At 43.4% G+C, this 24280-nt stretch overlaps 1 protein-coding gene across 3 annotated transcripts; it reads left to right on the top strand.

Moving 5' to 3' along the window:
- The first annotated feature begins 13538 nt into the window (after positions 1-13538).
- sema4bb (sema domain, immunoglobulin domain (Ig), transmembrane domain (TM) and short cytoplasmic domain, (semaphorin) 4Bb) lies at positions 13539-24273 on the top strand. Of its 3 annotated transcripts, none has more exons than XM_031569074.2 (15): positions 13539-14033; positions 17179-17586; positions 17814-17974; positions 18072-18134; positions 18564-18662; positions 18909-19020; positions 19188-19304; positions 19454-19590; positions 20080-20255; positions 20404-20554; positions 20819-21029; positions 21392-21507; positions 21663-21820; positions 22155-22240; positions 22402-24273. In XM_031569074.2, exons 2-15 carry the CDS (start codon positions 17442-17444, stop codon positions 23133-23135), a joined length of 2466 nt encoding a protein of 821 aa, XP_031424934.1. In that variant the 5' UTR covers positions 13539-14033; positions 17179-17441; the 3' UTR covers positions 23136-24273. The 3 variants fall into 3 exon arrangements, with proteins under 3 accessions (XP_031424934.1, XP_031424933.1, XP_012692019.2); XM_031569073.2 differs by having other exon boundaries at positions 13539-14147; XM_012836565.3 differs by having other exon boundaries at positions 13539-14151.
- The last annotated feature ends 7 nt before the right edge of the window (positions 24274-24280 follow it).

Below are 24280 nucleotides of genomic sequence, written 5' to 3'. Positions count from 1 at the left end.
GCGGTCTATACAGTATTGATACCCACCAGACACGTTACAAGAGCCAATGCGCACCGCCCGAAAAATGTGTGTTAAACAACCACCCAAACCCGACCTGACCCGCAAAGCCTAACTTAAAAAAATAACTAACGTGATTGCATCCATATCATGGAGTAAGACATATATTTCCTTATTTGGTGCACGTTTCAATAGGATCAGTCACTCATGCAAACTAAACAAAATACGAGCAACAATCGCTTAAATGAGAGCAGTTTTTAATCCTCATGGGCTAATCCAGATGAGTCAGTGTGGTCCAAAGCATGCATTAGCCAAACTGGCTAGCGGCTATTGCACAAAGGTTTCGCGTGATCCACCACTAATAGACTCCAGAAAACGTTGGCATAATACTTTGATTGCAAGGCATAGTCTATACCCAGCAATAGTGTCTGGGTCTAGGCTACTAAATAAACAGACTCATTGGTCCGGTCATTTATTGTATAGCAACAAAATAAGTAGCCCTTCATTTAAAACCTAAACTCACTCTCACTCTCGCAGCACAAACGATGCATCCTTCACATTTAAATATTAGCCATGATAAGGAAATGTGAAACTCTAACTTTAATCAAGTATGTATGTTAATCATATGCCTTTGTGAGCTGAAACATGACACTTCTGTCTCTGTCTATGACATTTCTAACTCTGTTTATGTGCTTAAAAGTGTACCTTCTGTGTGTATCTCTGCTAGTGTCTCTAGTGGTAGCCTCTTCTTGCTGACCAACAAGTTTTAGTGGTGTAATCTAAACAAACAGCTATAGATACCGCTTAGGGAAAACACTTGTAGGCTAAAACCTCAATCGCAAATTGATGTCAAGACTGCTGAAGAGAAGGTGGAAATCCTGCTATAGCCAAATGTATAGCCTAGCCTAGTGCTATTGCATAAAGCTTACCCGAACCCGCCCGGGTTACGGGTCGACCCGCACATCACTACTATACAATAAGTGACCGGTCCATCATGGGGGGTTGAGGGTGCATTCTGTAAACTACAAATTTTTCACAGAAAGGAGGAGAGAATTCTGTAGTGTTGTGGACATCTGGTATTCTCTATGTAAAGGCCCAATGACTGACAATTCACTGCCATTACTGGTTAGGCTTCATGAGCACATATGGTAAAAGCACCGTACATACACATGGCCTTATCAGAACCCATGGGACAGCATAACATTCCCACTCTCCCACAGGTTTATGTGGGCTTCATCCCTCCCTGGTGGAGGCTATGGTCAGTACAGTAGCCCTATGGGCTATTCATAAAGCAAGCTAGACTAAAGCCAGGGTTATACTGGGAAAATGTTTATCATCTGCTCATGTCTCACAAAGCACGACAGCACTTCCCAGTGACACGTCAAACTAAAATTTCAGACATATGAGAAATGAAATGTACATTTTACGGGACATCACTCGCCCACTATTACCATGTAACCATCAATTTGTACTTCAGTCAGCCAATATAGGACATGTATTGGAGAAACAGCAAAATCATGTCAAAATGATTTACACTGTAAACCTGGCATAGTTTGCTAAAATGCATCCTGAAATGTCAAACAGAGTAGCGGACTACAAGATGTTAAGATGATCCCTTAACTCTGCAGGAAAGTGGGCAACATGAAGGCCTTTGGTGTTGGGGGGGATGCTAGCCTGTGTCTAGTATACCATCCATCCACAGAGGTCAAACCCATGACGTCTAGAATGGCAGACAGGTTCTCCATCAATGCAGCGACAGACTCAGGTTTCTTTACAGGAGTTACTGTGTGTACGTTCGATTTGAACGTTAATTTGAAGCTATGCCTTCAATCTGGGTAGTTTGCTTCTAGCTTTCCATTACGTCTTTTTTGGAGGTGTGACATTTTGTTTTGGAGGTCATAAAAATGTGTCATCAGTTCATGAATTGAAATCACACTAGGTGCTCTAGATTCTCTAGAACAGAGACTCTTTTCCAGGATGTCGTGCTGAGGACCCACATGTGCTTCCAAGCACAAGTCTTGAGCTAAAGGGTAAACTTAGCCCTAATGAGTGAAATGAATGAGATCAATGTAAAACTTTGAAAAATACAAGACGACATTTGCACTCCGTATTCCCATCATGCCAGGGTGTACTTAGCTTAGTAATCAGTCAGAGACATTAATGCGAGGATACCAGCCGTAATTAGCAGAGAGAAAAAAAAACTCAGTGGAGTAACACTTGTGTTATGTGAAACAGTAATAGCCAGAAAGCTAGGGACCTGCACATTTATTCATAATGAAAGTATTTTATTATATACCAGTGGACTAACCCTAACCCTAACCCTAAACCAGAACTTTTCCACTGTTGAACGCTACCTAGGACACAGCAGCTCCTACAATGAACATAGCAGAGGTACTGTATTTGATATTTGTTTAATGTAGCTGAGGAACTGAACAATTCTGCTGTGAAGTGACCTCTTATGTACCCTGGTTTGTTTGACCTCAAGTCTAGTCTAAAAACACTCACACTTGCGAAGACACTGATTCCTCTTCACACAGGCTATACTACTCTTTAAATAGCCTAAATACATACACACCTTCTCTACATGTAATTGGTCACATATAACCTAATTCTTTCATTATAAGAATTTTGAGAATTCCATGTCAGTCAAAGACTACGGCACACAGCCACACATCACAGTGATAGTCAGTTTTCAGTGTTCCACCACTGTACAACTGTCACAGTTGACAGTGCTGTAGCATCTCTATATACTGCAGTCATGAAGAGGAACACCCCATCCCTATTTATAACCACTGGCTCCTCCTCTCTCTCTGTTTACTGACAGGTCATTGCTGTGTGACAGCTGTCTAAAGCAAACTCACTGATTGAGGCTCGGAGAAGCTTCTGCACCACGGACCATAACCATCATCTCATGGCTGATTCCAGTGCAGTACGGCTCTTAATGATACGCCTCAATGACACAACATCACTGAGGTACCACTGTGATGAAAAACAGACAATAACAGTCCAGTATGTTGAAATGCCCTGGTACCAGAGCCAGGAATGCTTTTGATGCAGACCAGCATCTACAGTTCAAGTCTGAGACAGCTGGATGATGCAGACCAGCATCTACAGTTCAAGTCTGACTGAGACAGCTGGATGATGCAGACCAGCATCTACAGTTCAAGTCTGAGACAGCTGGAGTTGTTTAGTGCCATTGTCCAGAGGGTGAAGACTGTGATGTCTGGACAACGCTTGGACAACAGTAGTCACAAAATAACAGTACATTTGAAACAATGGTCCCCACTTAAAACCAGACCTCTAACCACCTCAAGGCCAGCTGATCCCAATAGGTGACATGAGGAATCAAGTTGTACAGATGAATGGCCGCCTACATTTGAGTGTGCATGTTAAGGTCGTGACCCCAAGTCAGACCACCTTTCCCACTCAGACCTTCTAGAAAGTACCCCCACGCGACCTTTCGAACGGCAGCTCGAGAAAAGTGCTGATGCTCTCTCCCCTCAGCGCCCCCTGTATGACCTCTCTCAACTCACCACAACAAAACACTTCCGCTTGTTATTCACACAGATGACAACACAAGCCAGCGCGTCCATGGAATGGGTGTAACATTTCATGACTGCTCAGGCAAAGCTCCAAGGCCTGAGCTGCGTTTGAGAGTATAAATAATGGCTTATTCTGCTGCTGGCGTTGTGCTTGGCAGTTCAAGTAATAAAAACCTTCAAAATCAACACAGTAAGATTAGGTTGTGGTCATTTTTACAGTTGAGACATAGCAAACATGTACATGTACAAAATCTCAAACATTCAGTGTTGCATCATGACAACTAAAAACATGTAACAATATATATATATATGTGAGTTTATTATGCATCCAATGCAAGTTAATATAGTGTGGTTGTCTGCGAACAACAGTGGCTAGTTATAGCCGTGTTATGGGATGCCAAAGCCTCCAAGTTGCTATATAGTTTGCAATAATATGCTACAGTAAGTATGTTCAAAACAATGAACTACAACGAGCAACTTAGAGGCTTTGGCATCACAAAACACCGCTATAACTAGCCACTCTTGTTCGCAGACAACCACACTATCTTAACTTGAATTGAATTGAATGCATAATTTAACGATTGCAGGGCCTTGTCCTCGCTTTGGCGTTGGGCAGGTCTCGACTGAACCAGAGCCTTTAGACGGAAAAATTTGGAAACCCTCCCCGGGTGCTTTAGGCCCTCCACTGAGAATCTGCACAGACCAGTCAAGCAAGGAGCAGCGCACCGCGTTCATCCAGCATAGCACTGTAGCTAATTTTATTAGCACTGCCAATACAAATACAAGTTTGAAAGGCCGGAAAAGTTTACAACAAAACTTTGTTCCAATGTTCCCTTCGATTAGGATATAAGTAGACTTCGCTTTTTCTTTGGTATGAAACGCAAATTTTAGCCACTGTTAGCCAGCTAGCTAGCTCACGGCACTGTGGCGGAAAGCGGGTGACTGTGGCCTGCTGCATTCGTTTATGCGGCTTTCTCATTCTCTCCATCCCCCTCCCGACGCCATCTGTTTGTGGCATGAGAGAATGTACAAGTAAAAGACGACATTTTGGCTCTAGACACTGACCCAGTTTGGCGTAATTTAAGAAAATACAGATGTTAATCGTCACAAAGATGTCACTTCAAAAGCGGAAATGTAAATATCAGCATCCAGTTCATAGTGCAAATTATTGTAGAAGCTCGTCATGAAGAATAACGCTGAGTTTCGTACAGAAACACACGGGACATCCCGTCGGTCTGGGCCATTCGTTTGTTTCGTTCTCTGTCTAATCGTGTGGGAAAAGGACCGAACAGTTGTTAAACTTACCCGTCTCCAAAAATCGGAAGTCGGCGTTGAAAACACTTTGGTGGATTTTAGTATCACAATAAACAGTTTCAATTTAGCTAGCAAGCTAGCTCTCCGCTGTGTATGGCAGGAAGGAAGAAGGGAATGAGAGAAGAGTGACGTGAACGAATAAACAACCGAGCTCCTCCTCGCTGTCAGGGGAAAGAGGGATGTGCAGATGAGTGCACCCTAACTCTGCCACCGTTCTGTATGATAGTCTTTCACTAAGTCAAGCTAACAAACTTTAGCCAGTTTAGCCCATCGATTAATAAAATACCAGATCGAAGATATATATTGTCGTTAAAGTTATCAATGAGCATCAGATTGTGCTCAAGTTTTGGGCACTGCAGGCTACTGAGAGTTCCTTGGCCATCCTCCCAATGTTATTCAGTTTCTTTCCTGGGAATTTTTTTCTCGATACAGCTATGGTCTATAATTTAGTAGCCTACCAGTCTTAACTTGTTCTTAATACAAGCCTACCAGTGTGCTTTCGAGATTATTTCATTATGTGAGACGAAACATTGGCTACAGTTTAGTTTTCAACCTAAACCTGTTTCTGATTATAGGCCCTGTTCTGGATTTTATAATCAGTGCAAGCTATTGTCAGGTTAGATTAAAATCAACACATCTTCCAATTGACTTCTGCTCTTTTAAATCCAGTGTTTTCACAGGTATATAACATTGTCTTGGTCACAGACAGAATGACTGACAGATAGGCAGGCTACTACTTGTGGGCTTTCATGTGTTAACTTGTGTAAAATATTGACTGTATGTGTTAGGTGTGCACATACATGACCATGCTACACTTGCCTTTGATGTAGCTCAAATGGCTGCAGATTTAGATTCATGTAACTGTAAAAATATCTTACCTGTCTAATATTTCAGTTCAACCCACCACATTTCACAATAGGCCAATGAGATTGGTGGTACCACTGAAAATGTCTTCAAACATAGCCTGGCATGTTATCCCAAAGGAATGAAGATGTAGCCTACTCAAAAATCTCAGATTTGAAGGCAAGTGCCAAAGAGCCAAAGTACACACACAGAAGTTTTATACACAGACATGACACAGACAGTCACAGTGACGGATAAACTAACAGAAGTGGGGCTAGACTAAGGCATCAAACATCAATGAAACACGGATGGAATAATAAAAGTTGCCCGCACTCATACTGGACACAAAAGGGAAAGCATAATCACAATATTCCAGAATGAACGCAGAGTGAACAACAACAACAGTACCTCTTTTCACAGGGCATGCTGGGAGCTGTCCCACCTACACACACTCAGAAGCGTGCAAACCCCTTGCACACTACAACATGTTGGTAGGAGAATGTGATCATGCTCTGTCTGTCTGGAAGATGATCATGTGACTGAATAGTGTTTGACATTTTCACTAATCAATACCTGCTAATATTGTTTGCAATCCAGAAGGGGTCGCTCAGATCCGAACTGCAAATCTATAGGCTTTATACTTTTTTTTAAATGGAATTTGAGGTTGTTACATTTATCGCCTCCTATTTATCAAAAGGGCCTCATACTGTATATGATTATATACTGTATGATTGTGAAAATAGCAGGCAAAAGAAGTGTGCTGTTAAGGTATGACAGATCAAGGAAGTATTCATCTGTGTGTTGAGTTCAGCACTTCAATCCTTGAGTAAAACAATTGACATGAGCTTTCAATGGCTGTCTATTGTGTGAACCACTGTCTCAGACAGTAGGCTAATATTGTCCTTTGAAATAAAGAGAACTTGAATATCCTCATTTACAAAGCTTACACAATGAATATTTCTTGTGTCTATTCTGCAAAATGGTGTGGGCTCTTTTTGTGTGTCTTCCTTTAATCTCAAAAACCCAGATAACGTGTTCTCAGTCTGTTCATTTCTAGCAAGCAGAAATGTGAAAATGTGAGGTGTTATTTCAGATTAAAAAGCCATTAATTGTTCTGAGTTAATTGACATTGGAAACCTTCAAACAGAACATAGAGTGATTGTTTCATCTGTCCCAACACAAGTGGTCGCCAAAAAGATTTCTCATATTGTACTGTCAGACTGTGAAAGTTGTTTCTACCAACTGTTTCATTCTCCCATTTTTTTACGTATCGAAATCTTCATGAATCTGAACTATTTGTTCAGATTCATTTATCTGAATTACAGAATGTTCATAATGTACATTGTGTGAATGTAAACTTGACTACTTAACAGTAGTGTATTTTCCTGTTATTGAACTCCAAAATTAGTCAAAACTGCCATTTGTATCATATTCACTAGGTGGCAGCAAGCCTCTGTGAAACCTGAAAATGCTGCACTGTACACCTTATTCAGCAATTATGCATGCAAGTAAATAATGGGTTGTGTATACGGTTATTATTGTATTATTGATGTTCTCATTGTGTTAGAGTGTTGGATTTGGTTGTTTTTTAGACATTTTCATAAATATGACCAGCAACCACAAATAAACACCAGTTCTTGCAGTTACTTGTTGCACATTGTTGCAGTTACTTTCTTAAACCCTCTTAACCTTGTCTAAAATAGTTCACACGCGGGTATATTGGAGTAAACAGACATGATCTAGCTTAGACAGGATTGAGATATATATAAATCTCATATGACTGGATGTGCCAGCTGGGAGGTACACATGATACAGTATTATATTACTGTACAGTATGACTGATGTGTAAAATCTGACATGTTGAGCTGCATGAGTTACCAGGCAAATGGTCATACAGCCCTCAGTCCCTTTATGCGTTTCCCAGATGTAGGGTCATGTGTGTGTATGTGTGTGTGTGTGAGAGAGAGAGAGAGCAGGAGACAGGAGCTGTGCAGGTTCCTAGTGGGTATGTGTGTGTGTGTGTGTGTGTGTGTGTGTGTGTGTGTGTGTGTGTGTGTGTGTGTTCTGAGTATGTGTGTATCTGTGTGTTTGTTTGTAGGATTTCCTCATTAGCAGGTTTAACAGCCGTTCCCTGTCCTATAGCCCACAATTTCCTCTCTAACAATGTCTTAAACTGAGTGTGTGGGAACGCTCCAGAAAAATATTTGGTGTACATTTTTTTCTGTATATGTATGTGTGTGTGTGTGTGTGTGTGTGTGTGTGTGTGTGTGCGTGTGTGTCTGTGTATGTGCGTGTGTGTATGTGAGTGTGTGTGTGAGACACAGAGAGGCGCCAACAGGTTCAGAAGCATTCCAGAAGCACATTCGGGATTTCCTGCGTTGATTGTGGGCTATTTCACAAATACAAGCACATGTAGTGTGTAGGAGAACAAAAGTCCAAAGAGACTTTAGGGTGAAGTGAAGCATAAATCTGTGCTCAGGACAATCTTTTATATTTCAGCTGGTGCAGCTACTATCCAGTTTTGTGATCAGGTTGCAAATGACAAAGGGACCATAGGGACAACATATTTTGAGCTCCCCCTGGTGGGCAAACTTGAGAGTGCAGCAATAGTTGAAATGTTCGAACACTTTCCCTGAACAGTGTTCTGTGCAACACATACTTTTATCTCAATCTATGTACTAAGCATATTAACACCCTAGAAATGAAAACAACCCAAGCAAGTCTCAGAACAATTCTAATGGGCTTGTTATGTGACCTCTCTTTTGATTGCTTTTGATTGACTTTGCAATGCTGTCAAAACATGGTAAGGCATAACCTATAATTCAAATGTCTCAAAAGAAGTGTGAGATCCTGAACAAACAAGGGAAACCCACAGTTAACTATGGTAAGTACCTTTAAAGCTGTCCATTTCATATATTTTACCTGCTACTGATCTAAGGAAACATGACATGTAGATAAGGCACCTTTTTACAGATAACTTCCTCTCACTTCCTTGGGCGGGGGACACCATCTGGTATCCCAATATACACTTAACGTATAGTGTGTCCCAACATGATCATGACCAGGTCACTGAGTCCATGAGTTATGTATTAAACTGTTGACATTGGTTGGGTTGAGCATTACTAAACAATAGTAATTGTTACTAGATATTCATTTCAAAAGAGGTGATTGATTTTCCCGCCTCCATACTAGTGTTGTGTGGTTGTGACTGTGTAAGTGTGGACTGTTGCTCTGACTGGAGCTGACCTGAGGCAGGAACTGACTGAAGAGTCTCCAGAGAGGTTGTCCCTGGAAACCAAAAGGGCTGGTCCTGAGCTCAGACCATAAGAACTCCAAACGCATGCTAAATGACTGAAATGAAGCAACACACACACACACACACACACACACACACACACACACACACACACACACACCACACACCACACACACACACACACACACACACACACACACACACACACACACACACACACACACACACACACACACACACACACACACACACACACACATTCACACACACTATTCATTCACATAAACCCCTCTCTCCCACGCTCACTGTTGAAGTAATGAGAAACACATTCAAGATCATTTCAATTCACACACATTCGCACACACACACACACACACACACACACGCACACATTGAGAGAAGAGCAAAGGAAGTTGTTCTCAACCACTCATGAGACTTAAATCACAGCCTGATGGAGAAAACTTGAACATTCACACACACACATACACACACACTCATACACACACACACATACACACACCCACTCCTCCAGAGATCTCCCAGAGGGGGTGCGTTCTCGCTCCCACAGCGCTCTTCGAATGACAGCTGAAAGAAAACCTGATCAGCATGGAGCATTTTTACAGCCTACACTTCATTTGGTACACGTATCAAGTGTGGACATGAACGCACACATACACGCACACACGCACACACGCACACACACAACACACACACACACACACACACACACACACACTTTCCCTTTCTCACTTTCACTCGCTCTCCTTCTCTGGGTGTGTATTGTATCTGCTGTGAGTCCCTGAGTCACTGTGTGGAGTTCTAGACAGCTCTCACACAATACTCCATTCACCAACACACACCGGGTGCATCCGTCCCCAGCACTCCTTTACACACACACACACACACACACACACACACACACACACACACACACACACACACACACACACACACACACACACACACACACACACACACACACACACACACACACACACACACACACACACACACACACACACACACACACACACACACACACAGGGAATAGCAGGTCTCTCTGACACTCTGACGGAGCCCCAGTGTTTTTGCGTGAATGTGCTCATTAGTGGTGCATGCTGGGAGAATGACTGGAGCTAATTGTGTGGCTGGAAAACGCTCAAAACAACGTCTTGCCTTCTCAGCTGACCTTTCAGAAATCTACCCAGCATTTTAGTTACGTTGCCCAAAACCTGCCTGGAGTTTTTGTCATCAACTGATCCACCTTAACCACACACGTCACAGTTTTGTACTGTCATAACAATGTATAATAATATGGTATATTTAACCAGACACAACATTGAATCGTGTACAGCCTATATCTGCCCAGTGATTTCAAGGATTCTGAGTGCTGAAAGGTATGAATCGTTTTCAGTGCTGAACCAGCACTGGAATCCAGATGATGCGTGCAGTTCAGCTCTACCACACATCATCTGCTAAATGACTAAATGTAAATCTGGATGAGAAGTAAAGAGCAGAGGTTAGAGAATGTTTTCTGGACATTTGCAAAGAAGAGAACACTCAAACACTCCATACCAAGCACCACAATACATCTTAAACGAAGCACCAGGTGAACGGCATCAGCTTCACTAACTGCTCATGTGGAGGAGGCAGAGCACAGCAGATGTCTGATCCTTCCACACCCTGACTCTCCCACTTGAGCCTTGCTGTTAAACGCAACACATTCCTTTATTACAAGTTACTGTAACTGTTATTACAAAGATCAAGCAAGAAAACAAGCTAGACTCTAAGGATGATGGTACACATGCTGTTAAGCATATTGTTATTTAAACGAAGACGCTCTGAATAAGCGATAGTAGAGTGGCTGTTTGCAGTGCCCGCGCTGTGGTGTAATGGAGGCTGTTGTTTGTTTGCCTGCACTGCATGTCATCAGGAGGTTCATGACTGCTGAGTCTCAGGGCCTGGGAACAGCCCTTTTGTTTACTTTACATCTCCCTCCCCACCTCCTCTGCCTCCCCACCTCCTCTGCCACGGCTGGCTGAGTGCACAGCACACAGCCCGGTCCTTACTGGGCACTGCCTGCTTGCATCACAGAACCACTACAAGTACACATGCATGGCGGACTCAGTTTAAGGAGACATACACACTCACATAAGTGGAATCCTGAGTCTGGGTGTACAAGCTGTTTTTTGTTTGTTTGTCTGTTTGTTTGCTTGTTTGTATGGATCATGTGTTGTGTCAGTGGGTGCCATACACAGGACTTCATTGAATTTTCATTGACAGCTTGCATAAATTATGGTGTGCATTGTTCTTTTGAAGTAAACATTGACTGTGATTGAGAGCTTGGCCTATTTCAATGGAACAACAGACTTGAATGTGCCAGGTGGTATGTCATTATTGTGTGTACATTTGAGTTTGTTGTTTATGTACACTCACTTACACACACACACACACACAGACAGACAGACACACACACACACACACACACACACACACACACACACACACACACACACACACACACACACACATCTGTGTGTGTAGCTCAGGCTGAATGTTGTAAGTGATTTATGTTGCTCATAAATAAACAGTGCCCTTTTATCCTTTAAAAAACTGGTGGGAACCCGTTGCTTAGCAACAGAAATACCAATTATGGGTTTTCTCTTCCATCGACGGAGGCGATGATGTACACACACATGTGTGTGTTACATCAGACTGTGAAAGCAGACACTAGTCCCTGAGTGTGTCGTCTGATGTAGAAACACCACCCTTCTGATGTAATGCTCAGCCTGCTGTGTGTGTGTGTGTGTGTGTGTCAAAACTGAGGCAGAGAAGAACTGGGGAATCCTTCTGAGCGTTCCATCAGAAGGAGTCTGGTGAGTTCTCCCTCTGCCTTTAACACTCATATAGAATCAAACACCCTCTTATACACAGTCATGTTGACACTCACAAACGAAATACATATGGATAATTCATATCAAACACAATCGCAGATGTCATGTGTCAATCTCTCAGACACTCCACCAGACACAAACAGGCAGTCCTTTTCAGCTGTACACAACAAAAGCCTGAGTGTGTGTGTGTGTGTGTGTGTGTGTGTGCGCGCGCGCGTGTGCGTGCGTGTGCGTGTTTGTGTGAATGTGTGTGTAGGAGAAAGCGAGAGAGAGGGGGAGAGGGGGAGCTGAGTGTAGTTCTTTTGTTATCGCGGACACTCTAGTAACAATTGAATAGATTATTCATCACCATGGGAATCCAGGTTGACATTCCCCTGTCAAGGGTGACTGGAGCCGTGGCAACGGATGGCACGTGTTCAGTTGTACATGGAGCTTGTGCCACTGTTGTGATGAATAGGTAACCACAGAAATGTTGCCATGACAACTAAGGTCATAAAAGGTGAATAGAGATGAATAGCTGTGGTCTCATCTGAAAAATCTAAAATACACTTGTTCTGTGATGCATATCTCAGCCCTTTCCTTTACCTCCAGTGATGGCTGATGCTATAGAATTAGAAAGGAATATATGTGATTGTATAGGATTATATGTAAATATGTCATATATTCATATATATTTTAAAAATGTATGCCTGGTGGTGTACATGTGCTGGCAATGTTAGTTCCCAGTATGGATGCATTGTTTTTGTGTTAGACTGGATGTAAATTACATTTACATTTAGTCATTTGGCAGATACTGTGATCCAAACTTACAGGTGAGAAACAACACCCAAGCTTCAGGACAGAAGGAGGCCTTGGAGTAGGTGCTAAGTGCTAAATCTATTCAATAAGACAAAGTGCAAGGAGATCAGGTAAAGTAAGTACACAGTAAGTGGAGATAGGCATGTTAGGGTGTTAGAGGTGTTTTGAATAGGAGGTGTTCTCGGAAGACAAGTCAACAAGTAATTCTGTAGGCTAGCATTATTATAGTTAGCATTAGCATTAGTGACTTGATTTGGGCAGCCATGGGTAGTGTCAGTGAAAGTCGATGAGCAGTGGAGTGACATGTGCCCTTTTGGGCTGATCGAAAACCAGACACGCTGCCGCATTCTGGACCATCTATAAGAGTTTCACTGTGCAAGCTGGGAGATCCACTAGAAGGGCATTGCAGTAGTCAAGGTGACCATAGCTTGTACCGAGGGTTGTAGAGAGCTGTACCTGATTTTTCTTATGTTATGTGGTGCAACGTTTGAAGGAGACAAGAGACAGACACAACATGGTCAGAGAAGGACAGCTGGTCATCAATCATGACACCCAGGTTTCTTGCAACCTTGGTTGGTGTGAGAGATTTTTATGCTGTTATTGTGATGGATAGTTCAGTATTAGTATTTAAAATTCTTAGTTTAGAAAAGTCTTAGTTTTAAAAAGAAATCTTAAAATACTATTGTGTAACATTGTTCAATAAATAGCGTTATCTATAGTCCACGTTAAGAAGTTGGCACTTGCTTGATATAATGGCATACTTTCAATTAACCTGATCTCCCTCTCTTGAGATTTCTGCTTTGAGAAGTAGGTCATTCAATTGCTCTAGGATTTGATTGACTGGCAAATGCAGATGACACGAGCTGAATACTGCTTGAGGGTGCAGTCTTTGTTCCCCGTGTTTTCACCAAGGTGGCTGCGTGTGCCCCCGTGCGCCCTAAGGCTTGCATTCCTGTGCACTCAACCGGTGGATCACCAGAGTCCAGTTACACCGACAAGATTATCGCTGATTGGCCTAGTCGTCAGGGTGCTGCCCGTAGGGGAACATTGAGGGGAAAATTGACAAAGATGTGTACAGTGAGGACTACACTTACGGTCATCTATTTGTGAATAAACGCGACACTTGGAAAAATGCGACCATTTGGACTACTTCAGCCTACGAGAGCAACAGCCTAAAGAATAATGGATAACATCGGTCCTATTTTGTGTACACTTTAAAGTAGAATCTCTGTTTTCAGTATTTGGATTGGCTTCACCTCTGGTATCCATCAGAGCTACCGGGGACGCGTAGCCCTCAGAGCCAACAGGGGAGTGGCTTTGGGTGTGAGTCACGTTCGGGTGTTGAAGTTTAACAGATGTACCGGGAGGAGAAGAAGACGGTCCATAACGGTACGGTAAACAAATAACTCTGGATCTTAACGGCGCATTTGCCTGTTGAATCTCAACCCTCTACAATTACTTATTCTCAAAGAAGTACACTACATTCACTCTGAAACGTACGAAGTAGGTGAGTTGGTTGTCTTCATGTTGTGTCCAAAAATGGTAGTTTTCTGTGCTTCACGTTCGTGCCTTGTCCCTTGTACTCTAACAAGTCGATGCAAATTTGCGGCTTGAGGTGTTAGCGCTGCTGTTATCAGACATGTTGAGTTTATTTTTAAACACAGTCTTCTTTACACGTGCGCTGGTTCTCCCCGATGTTTTGGGTAATGGGGAGGGGTGGGGGCTCTTTAGATAGCCTGCACTAGTTGCGCATTAAACTAAAAGTGAATTAACCATTGGCTGACCAGCTCAATTAACTCTGCTTCTTCTTAACAGCACAGCGTAGGCTACACAGTGCTGTAGGCTGGTCTACCATTTCTGCATCCGTTGTTGTAGTTTGGGCGTAAATTTCCAATGCCTTTCTTTCTATCCTTTCGCTTCCTAATTGCATGCATTAGGATAACAATAATCACCGTTATTTCGCTATACCAGGGTTGTGGTGTTGTGTGGACGTGGAGGCGAGAGGGTAGGTCTTCACATCCTCATGTTTACATTAGATGCAATCAGTTAGAGCAACACCTTCCCTTCACATCCGAGGGTACTTTGCATGCCTGTTGTTTTTTCGATGACTGAAGTGAGGTGGTTGCTGGTGCGGTGTGGAGTGGTGGAGAAAATATAGTTAATGTATTTGTAGATTAAGGACTTTCCTCACTTTCCTCAAATTGGACTATGCTCATTATGCCCATCAGATACCACCTACACACCAGACTATTTGTTTTTCATGTATGGACATTTTTTATGTAGATTCTTGATCTCAGTGTACATAAACATGGAGCGATAGAGAGAGAGAGTGAGTGTGTGTGTGTGTGTGTGTGTGTGTGTGTGTGTGTGTGTGTGTGTGTGTGTGTAGTGATGTTACTCTGCAACATACAGAGGGGGCACTTCAGACAATCCAGCAGATATCCTACAGCACTTCACATGTTGCTGCCTATGCCCAGGGATCTGCACAGATATGAGCCAAAATATTGGTTCAAATAAACTGCCTGTAGCTCTTCCTATTCATTTCTCTCTTCTTCCTCTGTCTCTGTCTTACACACACACACACACACACACACACACACGCACACACAGTTTTAGCAGGCATCCTGTCTGTTCCCTTTGAAAAAATTCTGAGTAATCGTGGTCTCAGGAGACACTGGTCTATTTCCAGCAGCCCACTGACAGATCATATGGGAATCAGTGTTAAAGTTGTATCAGACCGGAGCTGGGAAGTCCTGTCTCATACCCTTAAACACATTTGAAAAACATTCACCCAAATACTCACGAAAAGACTCACACGAACATAGAGTTGTGCTCAGAAGTCTATTTGTCTAGATTCATAATAGCTACGCATTCAAATCCACACACACACACACACACACACACACACAAATACATAGCCTACACACCACATTCTCTTGTGTATACATGGAACTTCTGCAGACATAACAAGTCACATCTTTTCATGTAGTCTCCTCACTCATGCATAGGTTATGAGACACTACTCTTCCAGCCACTAATGTCATGATTAAACTTTAATATTCTTTTCAGCCAGGGATGACTCCCACTCCCACCGAAAAGAGGATGTTTTGGATGAGTCAGTTGTTGGCGTTTAGCTTCACAACTTAAAGATTGTTCTTAAAACTGAAGGATTTCCATCCCGGGAGCATCCACGTGAGGACCATGTGCCAGGAGAAGCTGCAGTGCCTACAGTGCTACGATGTCTGTGTTGGCTTTTCTTGTGAACAGGAAATATAATAATTTCCATTCTGTGACCGTAGTTTGTTCATGTCGGCCACAGAAATTATGTTATTGACCACAGCTGGACTACAGCAGTTTTGTCTCCAAACAACACAATGTTAGAGCAGGTTGTGTTTAATTGAAAGACATACTGGAGTGTTTCTATTCGGGGCGAGAGCCAGTGTCTTTAGTTCAGACGGATGTTTCGAAACAGCACTGTTATTAAACCACAGGACTGGAGAAATGCCTGAAAGACTCACTACTGTCCTTAGGGAACTCTCAGTGTGGAGAAATGCCCCATAGACCCACTACTGCGCTTTCGGTACTCTCAGTCTGGAGAAATGCCCGATAGACTCACCACTGTCCTTATGGAACTCTCAGTATACAGCAATCATTGCTTCGGTGGTACCCAAAGTATAGAGTTATCCTTTTCCTGATGTTACTCAGACTGCAGTTATTTTCCTCATGTTACTGAGAGAGTAGAGTTATCATTGATAAGAGGTTACTCTGAGTACACAGTTATCATTGTCCTCATGTCGCTCAAAGTACAGATTTATCAATGTCCTGATGTTACTGATGTTGAAATATCAGGGCTGATTAAATGCCCATTGCCTGGAAGTCTGTATCTGCATAGAAAGTTTACAGTAATATTAGGTGGGAAGTGCAACCAAAGGTCGTGCTAAAAATAGCCCATGTTAAGTAAAATCTGGTCTTGTTCCCAGCTGGAAGGAACTAGTTGACTGATTCAGATTAAAGAAAAAAAATCCTCTGGTGGTGCACTAATGGGCAACAGTCTCATGGATGTGTGTGTGTGTGTGTGTGTGTGCTTATTTGTGCGTCACAAACTGTAACCTGAGCGACCTTTCCATGTCTTGCCAGACTGCTTATATCAGGCAGTTGAACTCCTTTTGAGCTCCCTGGGTGTGTGTGTGTGTGTGTGTGTGTGTGTGTGTGTGTGTGTGTGTGTGTGTGTGTGTGTGTGTGTGTGTGTGTGTGTGTGTGTGTGTGTGTGTGTGTGTGTGTGAGTGTGTGTGCAAATGTGTGTGACAACAAGAATCTGGAATTTGTCAGACTTTAGAACCTCTTCCTTAAGGGGATTGTTTATACAGCATTACAGAATTGTGTGTGTGTGTGTGTGTGTGTGTGTGTGTGTGTGTGTGTGTTCATGCGTGGGAGTCAGTGACTTGCAGTCATTGCCCTAGAGAGAAACAAACTGACTGAAAGAAAGATTTTAATGAAGACCTTTAATGCATGGGTCACTGTTTCTCTGTTCTAGGAGGACTGTATCCAAGGAGCCGTGCACTTTCAGGATGTTTGCAGACTGGATCAGTTTATGCCCATGCACATGCTTGTGACCACTGAAATATTTCAGAGAAAACATCTGATGTTCTCAAGTTGGACAGTGACTACATCCTTAAAGATGCCTGAAGGCACATTCTGAACCACACACACACACACACATTTTGAGGACATACTTGCCTGATGAATCCCTTAGGGCTCTGGTATACAAACACTCCAAGCTAGCTGGCGGGAGTTGCCATGCCAACCATAACTGCCATCCGGGAGAGTTCAGTTGCCATACAGGTGGTAACCATGGCATTGCACTTCTCGTGGGTGTCTTTACTGGCGGCCATAGCAGTGGCAAGTAATGATGATGTTATTCCTCGCATCAGCTTCCCATACAGTAAGTAATAGGATTGTTGTTGTGTGCATGTTTTGTGATTGAAATGGGAGGATCACCATAGCGTTTTGATAGAGGCTTCTTTGGTTAAATCTAAGTATTGATGCTCTTTTGTTATCTTATCAAACAATGCACTTATGTTGTACGGCAAACTCTATGTGTTATGATAATTAGAGTTCAATGTTCTTGCATTGCACTGCTTATCAAGTTGTTGTTGTTGTTGTTGACAGACTCTCAGGAGCGTGTTGTCAGAAGGTTCTCTCCGGCTGGAGTGTTCAACTACACCTCACTGCTGCTCAGCCAATCAAAAAACACGCTTTATGTGGGAGCCAGAGACACGCTATTCGCCCTCAACGTCAATGACATCACCTCACACACACAACAAAAGAACGTATGTATGTGTGATTGTGTGGCTGTGTATGTTTTTGTATTCGTGCGCCTGTTGGTGTAACTAATTGTTTTCATTTATTTGTGTCTGTAACGTTCAGCTGTCATGGGAAACACCAGAGAAGAAGAGAAAGGAGTGTGGCTTCAAAGGGAAAGACCTGCAGGTGAGCAGAAATAGCGAGGGAGAGCTCTCAACACAGCCTCTTATGTAATGACCAGCATCGATAAGATCAATTAGCATAGCACCAAAACACGGTCAAGTGCACACACTCACAGAGACCCGTTGAATGAGGTTGTCTATGCAGATGAGGTGCATGGGCACATCCACAACCCAGTCTCATTCTTTACACTGAGAGGAACTCCCATGTGTTCCTCCCCAGAAATCCCTTGTGTTCAGACCTTCATGACTTGAGTGATATTTGCTTTTTTTGTTTTTGTGTTTTCGTTAATCACGTCAAAGTCACCTTGGGTCTGGCCCAGCAACATGTTGTTGCTCACAGAAATCCAGAGGGGCCTTGTGGTTGTGGTTGCCACTAGTAGCACATGAAATATTTACAGTTAAGAAATCTCACAGTAAGATGTTTTGTTTGCAGAAAGACTGCTTCAACTACATCAAGCTCTTACTGCGTCTGAACGACACGCACCTGTACGTGTGTGGAACCTACGCTTTCAGCCCCACCTGCACTTACATTGTGAGTGAGCCTCAATGTCATTTTCTGTTTCGCTCTCTCTCTCTCTGTCACACACACACACACACACAAAATACTCCTTGTCTGGGGTATCTCATGCTTATTGTCAATCTATGTGGAATGCCCTCAATCCTATACCTCTGTGTGTTTGGGATCTTTTGGGCGTCTGTGTGTGTTGTGTGTGTGTGTGTGTGTGTGTGTGTGTGTGTTTTGCTGTGTGTGTTTTGCTGTGTGTGTGTGCGTATGTAGAATGCCGCTAGTTTTTCCCTGCTGAAGGATGAGCAGGGGGAGGTTCTGATGGAGGATGGGCGCAGCCGCTGTCCCTTCAGCCCAGAGTACCAGAACACTGCTGTCATCGCAGGTACATTCACACACAAACTCACACACACACACACACACACACACACACACACACAAACTCTCTCACACACACACACTCACACACACACACACACAGACACAGACACACACAAGCACACACACACACACACACACACACAAACTGATGTTTGCAACTGTGTGTTGCAGATGGGATGCTGTACACTGGGACTGTGAGTAACTTCCAGGGCAATGAGCCGACCATCTCTAAGAGCCTGGGCACTGGAGCTGCTCTCAAAACGGACAACTCCCTCAACTGGCTGGAGGGTAAACACACATACAAAACACAGCATGGAGAGATATGGTACTCTTGAGGAAGGCATCGGTGTTAGTGTGAAGAAATTGTATGCATATTATTCCTGAATTGAATTGATTCCACATCAATTAAGTGTATGTGTGTGTGTGTGTGTTGTCAGATCCAGTATTTGTGGGATCTGCGCACCTGCCAGGGAGTGATGGAGATGATGAGATTTACTTCTTCTTCAGTGAAACAGGAAGAGAGTTTGACTTCTTTGACAACACCATTGTGTCCCGTATAGCACGTGTCTGTAAGGTAAAAAACACTATCCATGTGTTTCTTTATCTGTGTCTGTGTCTGTGTCTGTGTGTGTGTGTGTGTGTGTGTGTGTGTGTGTGTGTGTGTGTGTGTGTGTGTGTGTGTGTGTGTGTGTGTGTGTGTGAGTGTGCATGCATATGTTGTTCAGTCACATACATTGACATTAATCCTGATCCATGTAAATGCTAAAGTGCAGTGAGGGTACACATGTATGAGAGGACTTCATTTGACTGCATGAGTTTATGTTTATGTGTGTGTTTCCATGGGTGCCTGAGTACTACAGGAAGCATATTTGTCTTCTTAGAGTGATTCTGTTCATGTAGACATTTTGGTATGTGTGCAAATCTTATGAAGAGCACGTTATTCTGTGTTTATATATTTGGTATACATATTTGTGTGTATGTGTGCGTGTGTGCGTGCATGCGTGTGTCTGTGCACTTGTGTGTGCGCATGCGCATGCGTGTGTGTGTGTGTGTGTGTGTGTAGGATGATGAGGGTGGTGAGCGGGTCCTTCAGAAGAAGTGGACAACATTCCTGAAAGCCCAGCTGCAGTGCTCTCTTCCTGAGGACGGCTTCCCCTACAACATCATACTGGACGTGTACATACACACTGCGCCCAGCCGAAAAAACACACTGCTGTATGCTGTGTTCACCTCACAATGGTGTGTATTGTATGTGTTTACATGTGTGTGTGAGTCAAGGAGACTTTACAACTAGTTTACTGAAATGAAGTATCTTTACAACTAGTTTACTGAAACTAAATGTCAAATGTGTGTGTGTGTGTGTGTGTGTATGTGTGTGTGTGTTCAGGAATAAAGGAGCATGGGGTAGTTCGGCTGTGTGTGTGTTCAGCATGGAGCACGTGGACAGTGTATTTAATGGCCGTTACCGAGAACTAAACCGAGAAACTCAACGTTGGACCACACACACACAACCTGTGCCAGAACCACGCCCTGGAGCAGTGAGCACTTGTACACACACACACACACACAACCTGTTCCGTAGAGTTGTAAGCAGACACACATTACACCCCTATTCTCACACACACACGGCTTCCTGCAAACATACAGTCATACACACACATATACACAGAAACCTTTTTGACAACTGTAAAAACGAGCATATATACAATATATATTAATATTAAAGGATGGTTATGTATACCCATCACATATAGTGAGTATACAGAACTGAATTTTGCCGTGTTCGTGTTTTTGCTCTCTAGTGTGTAACCAGTGCTGTGAGGGAGACAGGCTTTGAGTCGTCCCTGCAGATGCCCGATAAAGTGCTAAACTTTGTGAAGGACCACTTTCTCATGGATGGAGTCATCCGCAGTGCTCCGCTGCTAAGGACACAGAGTGTTCGCTACACACAGATTGCAGTGCAGAGGGTTCAAGGTTTGCGCAAGGTCTACGATGTGATGTTCCTTGGGACAGGTGTGTTTTTGATTCAATTCAATTCAATTCAATTTTCTTTATATAGCGCCAAAACAATACAATTATTCTGTTTCAGTCAGTGGGGGCGGATGCTGCAGTATCTTAAAAAATTCGACCTGGGATTGTCCAATTTTGTAGTTCTAGTAGATAATCTTATCCTTTCTGTGTGTTTACATGTCACTGCTCCTCTTGTAGGTAGAGTTTATAATTAGATGATGCACAAATTTGGGGTTATATGATTGGCTCTTAATGATTTAATGATTGATATGACTGGGTGAAGTACCAGGATTGTGCATTATGATTGCCTGATATTCCAGGCGGAGACTGGATAAGGCTGTTGTGTTGTGTTATGTGATTGGCAGATGATGGCCGCCTGCATAAGGCTGTTAGGGCAGCTGACAAGATGCATATTATTGAGGAGATCACACTGTTTCCAGGGCAACAGCCTGTACAACAAATTGAATTGGACATAAGCAAGGTACGCATATGTGATACTCTGCATAGACTTAAAACTCATGACAGGATTTGTAGGGCTGGCGTGTGTGTGTGTGTGTGTGTGTGTGCATGTGTGTGTGTGTGTGTGTGTGTGTGTGTGTATGCATATATTATTTCCTCATGTCTGTGTGTGTGTAGGGTGTGTTGTTTGTGTCCTCGTACTCTGGCGTGCTGCAGCTGAGTGTAAGTAACTGCTCGTCTCACCTGAGCTGCGGGGAGTGTGTGTTAGCGCGCGACCCCTATTGCGCCTGGGCCGGAACACGCTGCGCTGACCTCACACACACACCTCCACAGAGGTGAGCTGTCCAACTTACTAAATTAACTTAAACTAAATTATGCGCACATGCACACACACAGAGACATACACAAACAGAGACATAGATACACATACAGAGACACAAATACACACACAGAGACACACATACACACACAGAGACACGCATACACAAACAGAGACATAGTTACACACACAGAGACACACATACACAAACAGAGACAAACATACCCAAACAGAGACACACATACACAAACAGAGACACACATACTCAAACAGAGACATAGATACATACATCTGATCCTTATAATCCTATGCATGCATTTCTCACATCTCCCTCGCTCTTCCCTTCGCAGCCAATGGCAGCAGGACATTGAAGATGCAGACCCATCCTCATTGTGTAAGACTCCCACCCCACGCTCTGTGAAGTCACAGCACCCAGGTGAGTTTTACACACACACACACACACACACACACACCACACACACACGCACACACACACACACACACACACACACACACACACACTGCCACACATGGACAAAACCATTTCTAACATTAACATCCAGTTTAATTAGGTGTGTGTGTGTGTGTGTTTTACAGGCATATCTGCATGTCAGGTGGTCGTTGTACCTGCCAACACCTTTCGAGTTCTTCCTTGCAAGCTTCGGTCTAACCACGCACACAGGACGTGGTCATACAGCCCCAGCACGCGTCACTTCCTGTTTCCAGGCCCAGAGGGTGGGTTGGTGGTCGGTGGCATAGAGGGGGTCGAGAGACTCTACTCCTGCTGGGCAGAGGAACGTGGCTTCCAGCAACTACTGGCCAATTACTGTGTGAGGGCGGAACCGCAAATTCAGAGACCCACTTCTATTGGTCAACCAGGAGCACCACACCCCTTGGAGGAGGAGTCAGTCATCCTGCCCGACCGGTCTCGCTCCCCATGGTTGACTGCCAGGACTTACCGGGCAGAGCTGATTGCCGTGTGTGTGCTCCTGTGTATGTGTGTGCTGTGCTTTGGTGTGTGTGTGTTATACGGCCGTGCGAGAGTGCCGCCCATACAGCAACCAAAGCCGAGGATTGTGGGTAAACCAACTGAGAGTTTGCCTCTGAATGGGAGCTCTCTCCCAACCACTCCATCTGAACTCAAGGGCTATCAGACCCTGGAGGAGAACTACTGCACGCACACCCACTCTCTCTCACACAAACACCCACAGCCACACACACACCTGGAGAACACACACGTGTGTGAAAAACAGGATCACGGAGACAGCTCTCCCATCTGCCCAAGGCCTCGTGTCAGACTGGGCTCTGAGATCAGAGACTCCATAGTCTAGACACACACACACACAAAACACACACACACACACACACACACACACAGAGAGAGAGACAGACACACACACATATTCACACACAGTCTACGTGAAGGTGAGATTCAGACACAGAAATAGTGCTCTGCAATGAAAAGTATAGTGCTTTACCACCACATATCACTTATGTGTTCACCTGTGTGGTTTTACCTCGTCATTTTACTCTAAGCAAAACCCTGATACTTCTATAACAGAGCGTAAGGGGAGTGTTCAGAGACTGGACATCACTACTTCTCTGAGTTGTACTGTAATGTGCTCACACAGCTGAAGCTGAGCTTTTCAATGACCAGTCTAATGTTTCAGAGGCCACAGGTATCTTCCTCAGCTTTCTAACCATAGAGGATCTAACACCAGTTAGATCTGACCTGCCCTAACTAAATGACCTGAAGTGCATCTTAAACACAAAAAAGCACACATTCTTTGATGTGATCTATGACTTCCATATTTTCTTGGTATTACCTTGTGAGACTGTTGAATATATAGCACAATGTTTGTAATCATTTGCACTGGCCTCTGGCAAGGACCTTGCGACTTACCACTGAATGTATGTGTACTAGAAGAGTATAACAAGCTGTTAATTCTAATGTGATGCTCACAGATTAAGTCTTTGAAAGTAGTTTTTATATATGTTCACAGTCCCTGCACTGAAAACAAAGGATACAGGGGATGCTGAGCTTGTTTGTGTGTTTTAGAGAATTGTTTTCATTGTAAATTAGAAATCTACTGTAAGTATGCAGAAATGACTCAGAAGAATTCTCCATTGAGTTTTACTCATTTGTGAATCTGGTGTATACTGTGGTCGTAAGTACACACAGCTTTCTGTAGCTGTTCCCAACAGTATTTTTCTTTTTCTTGGCCACACTCTCCATCCTGGCCTCTTTCCTCTCTCACTCTCTCATCCGACTCACATGCAGACTCACCTACACACACAGTCGTGGTGCATAATTTGACTAATTGAGTGAAAAAAGTATGTGTGTTTGTGTGAATTGTATCGTAAGTTCTGAGCCATACTGACATCATACTGTTGCTTGTTCTCCACTGTTCATAACTGCACTTTATTTGGTTCCTTACATCCAATGAAAATGTTTTGGAACACATTTTACTAACTG

Source organism: Clupea harengus, chromosome 6 (genome assembly GCF_900700415.2).
Source record: "Clupea harengus chromosome 6, Ch_v2.0.2, whole genome shotgun sequence".
In the NCBI taxonomy this organism is placed as follows: Eukaryota; Metazoa; Chordata; class Actinopteri; order Clupeiformes; family Clupeidae; genus Clupea; species Clupea harengus.
This window is presented reverse-complemented; position numbering and strand designations above follow the sequence as displayed.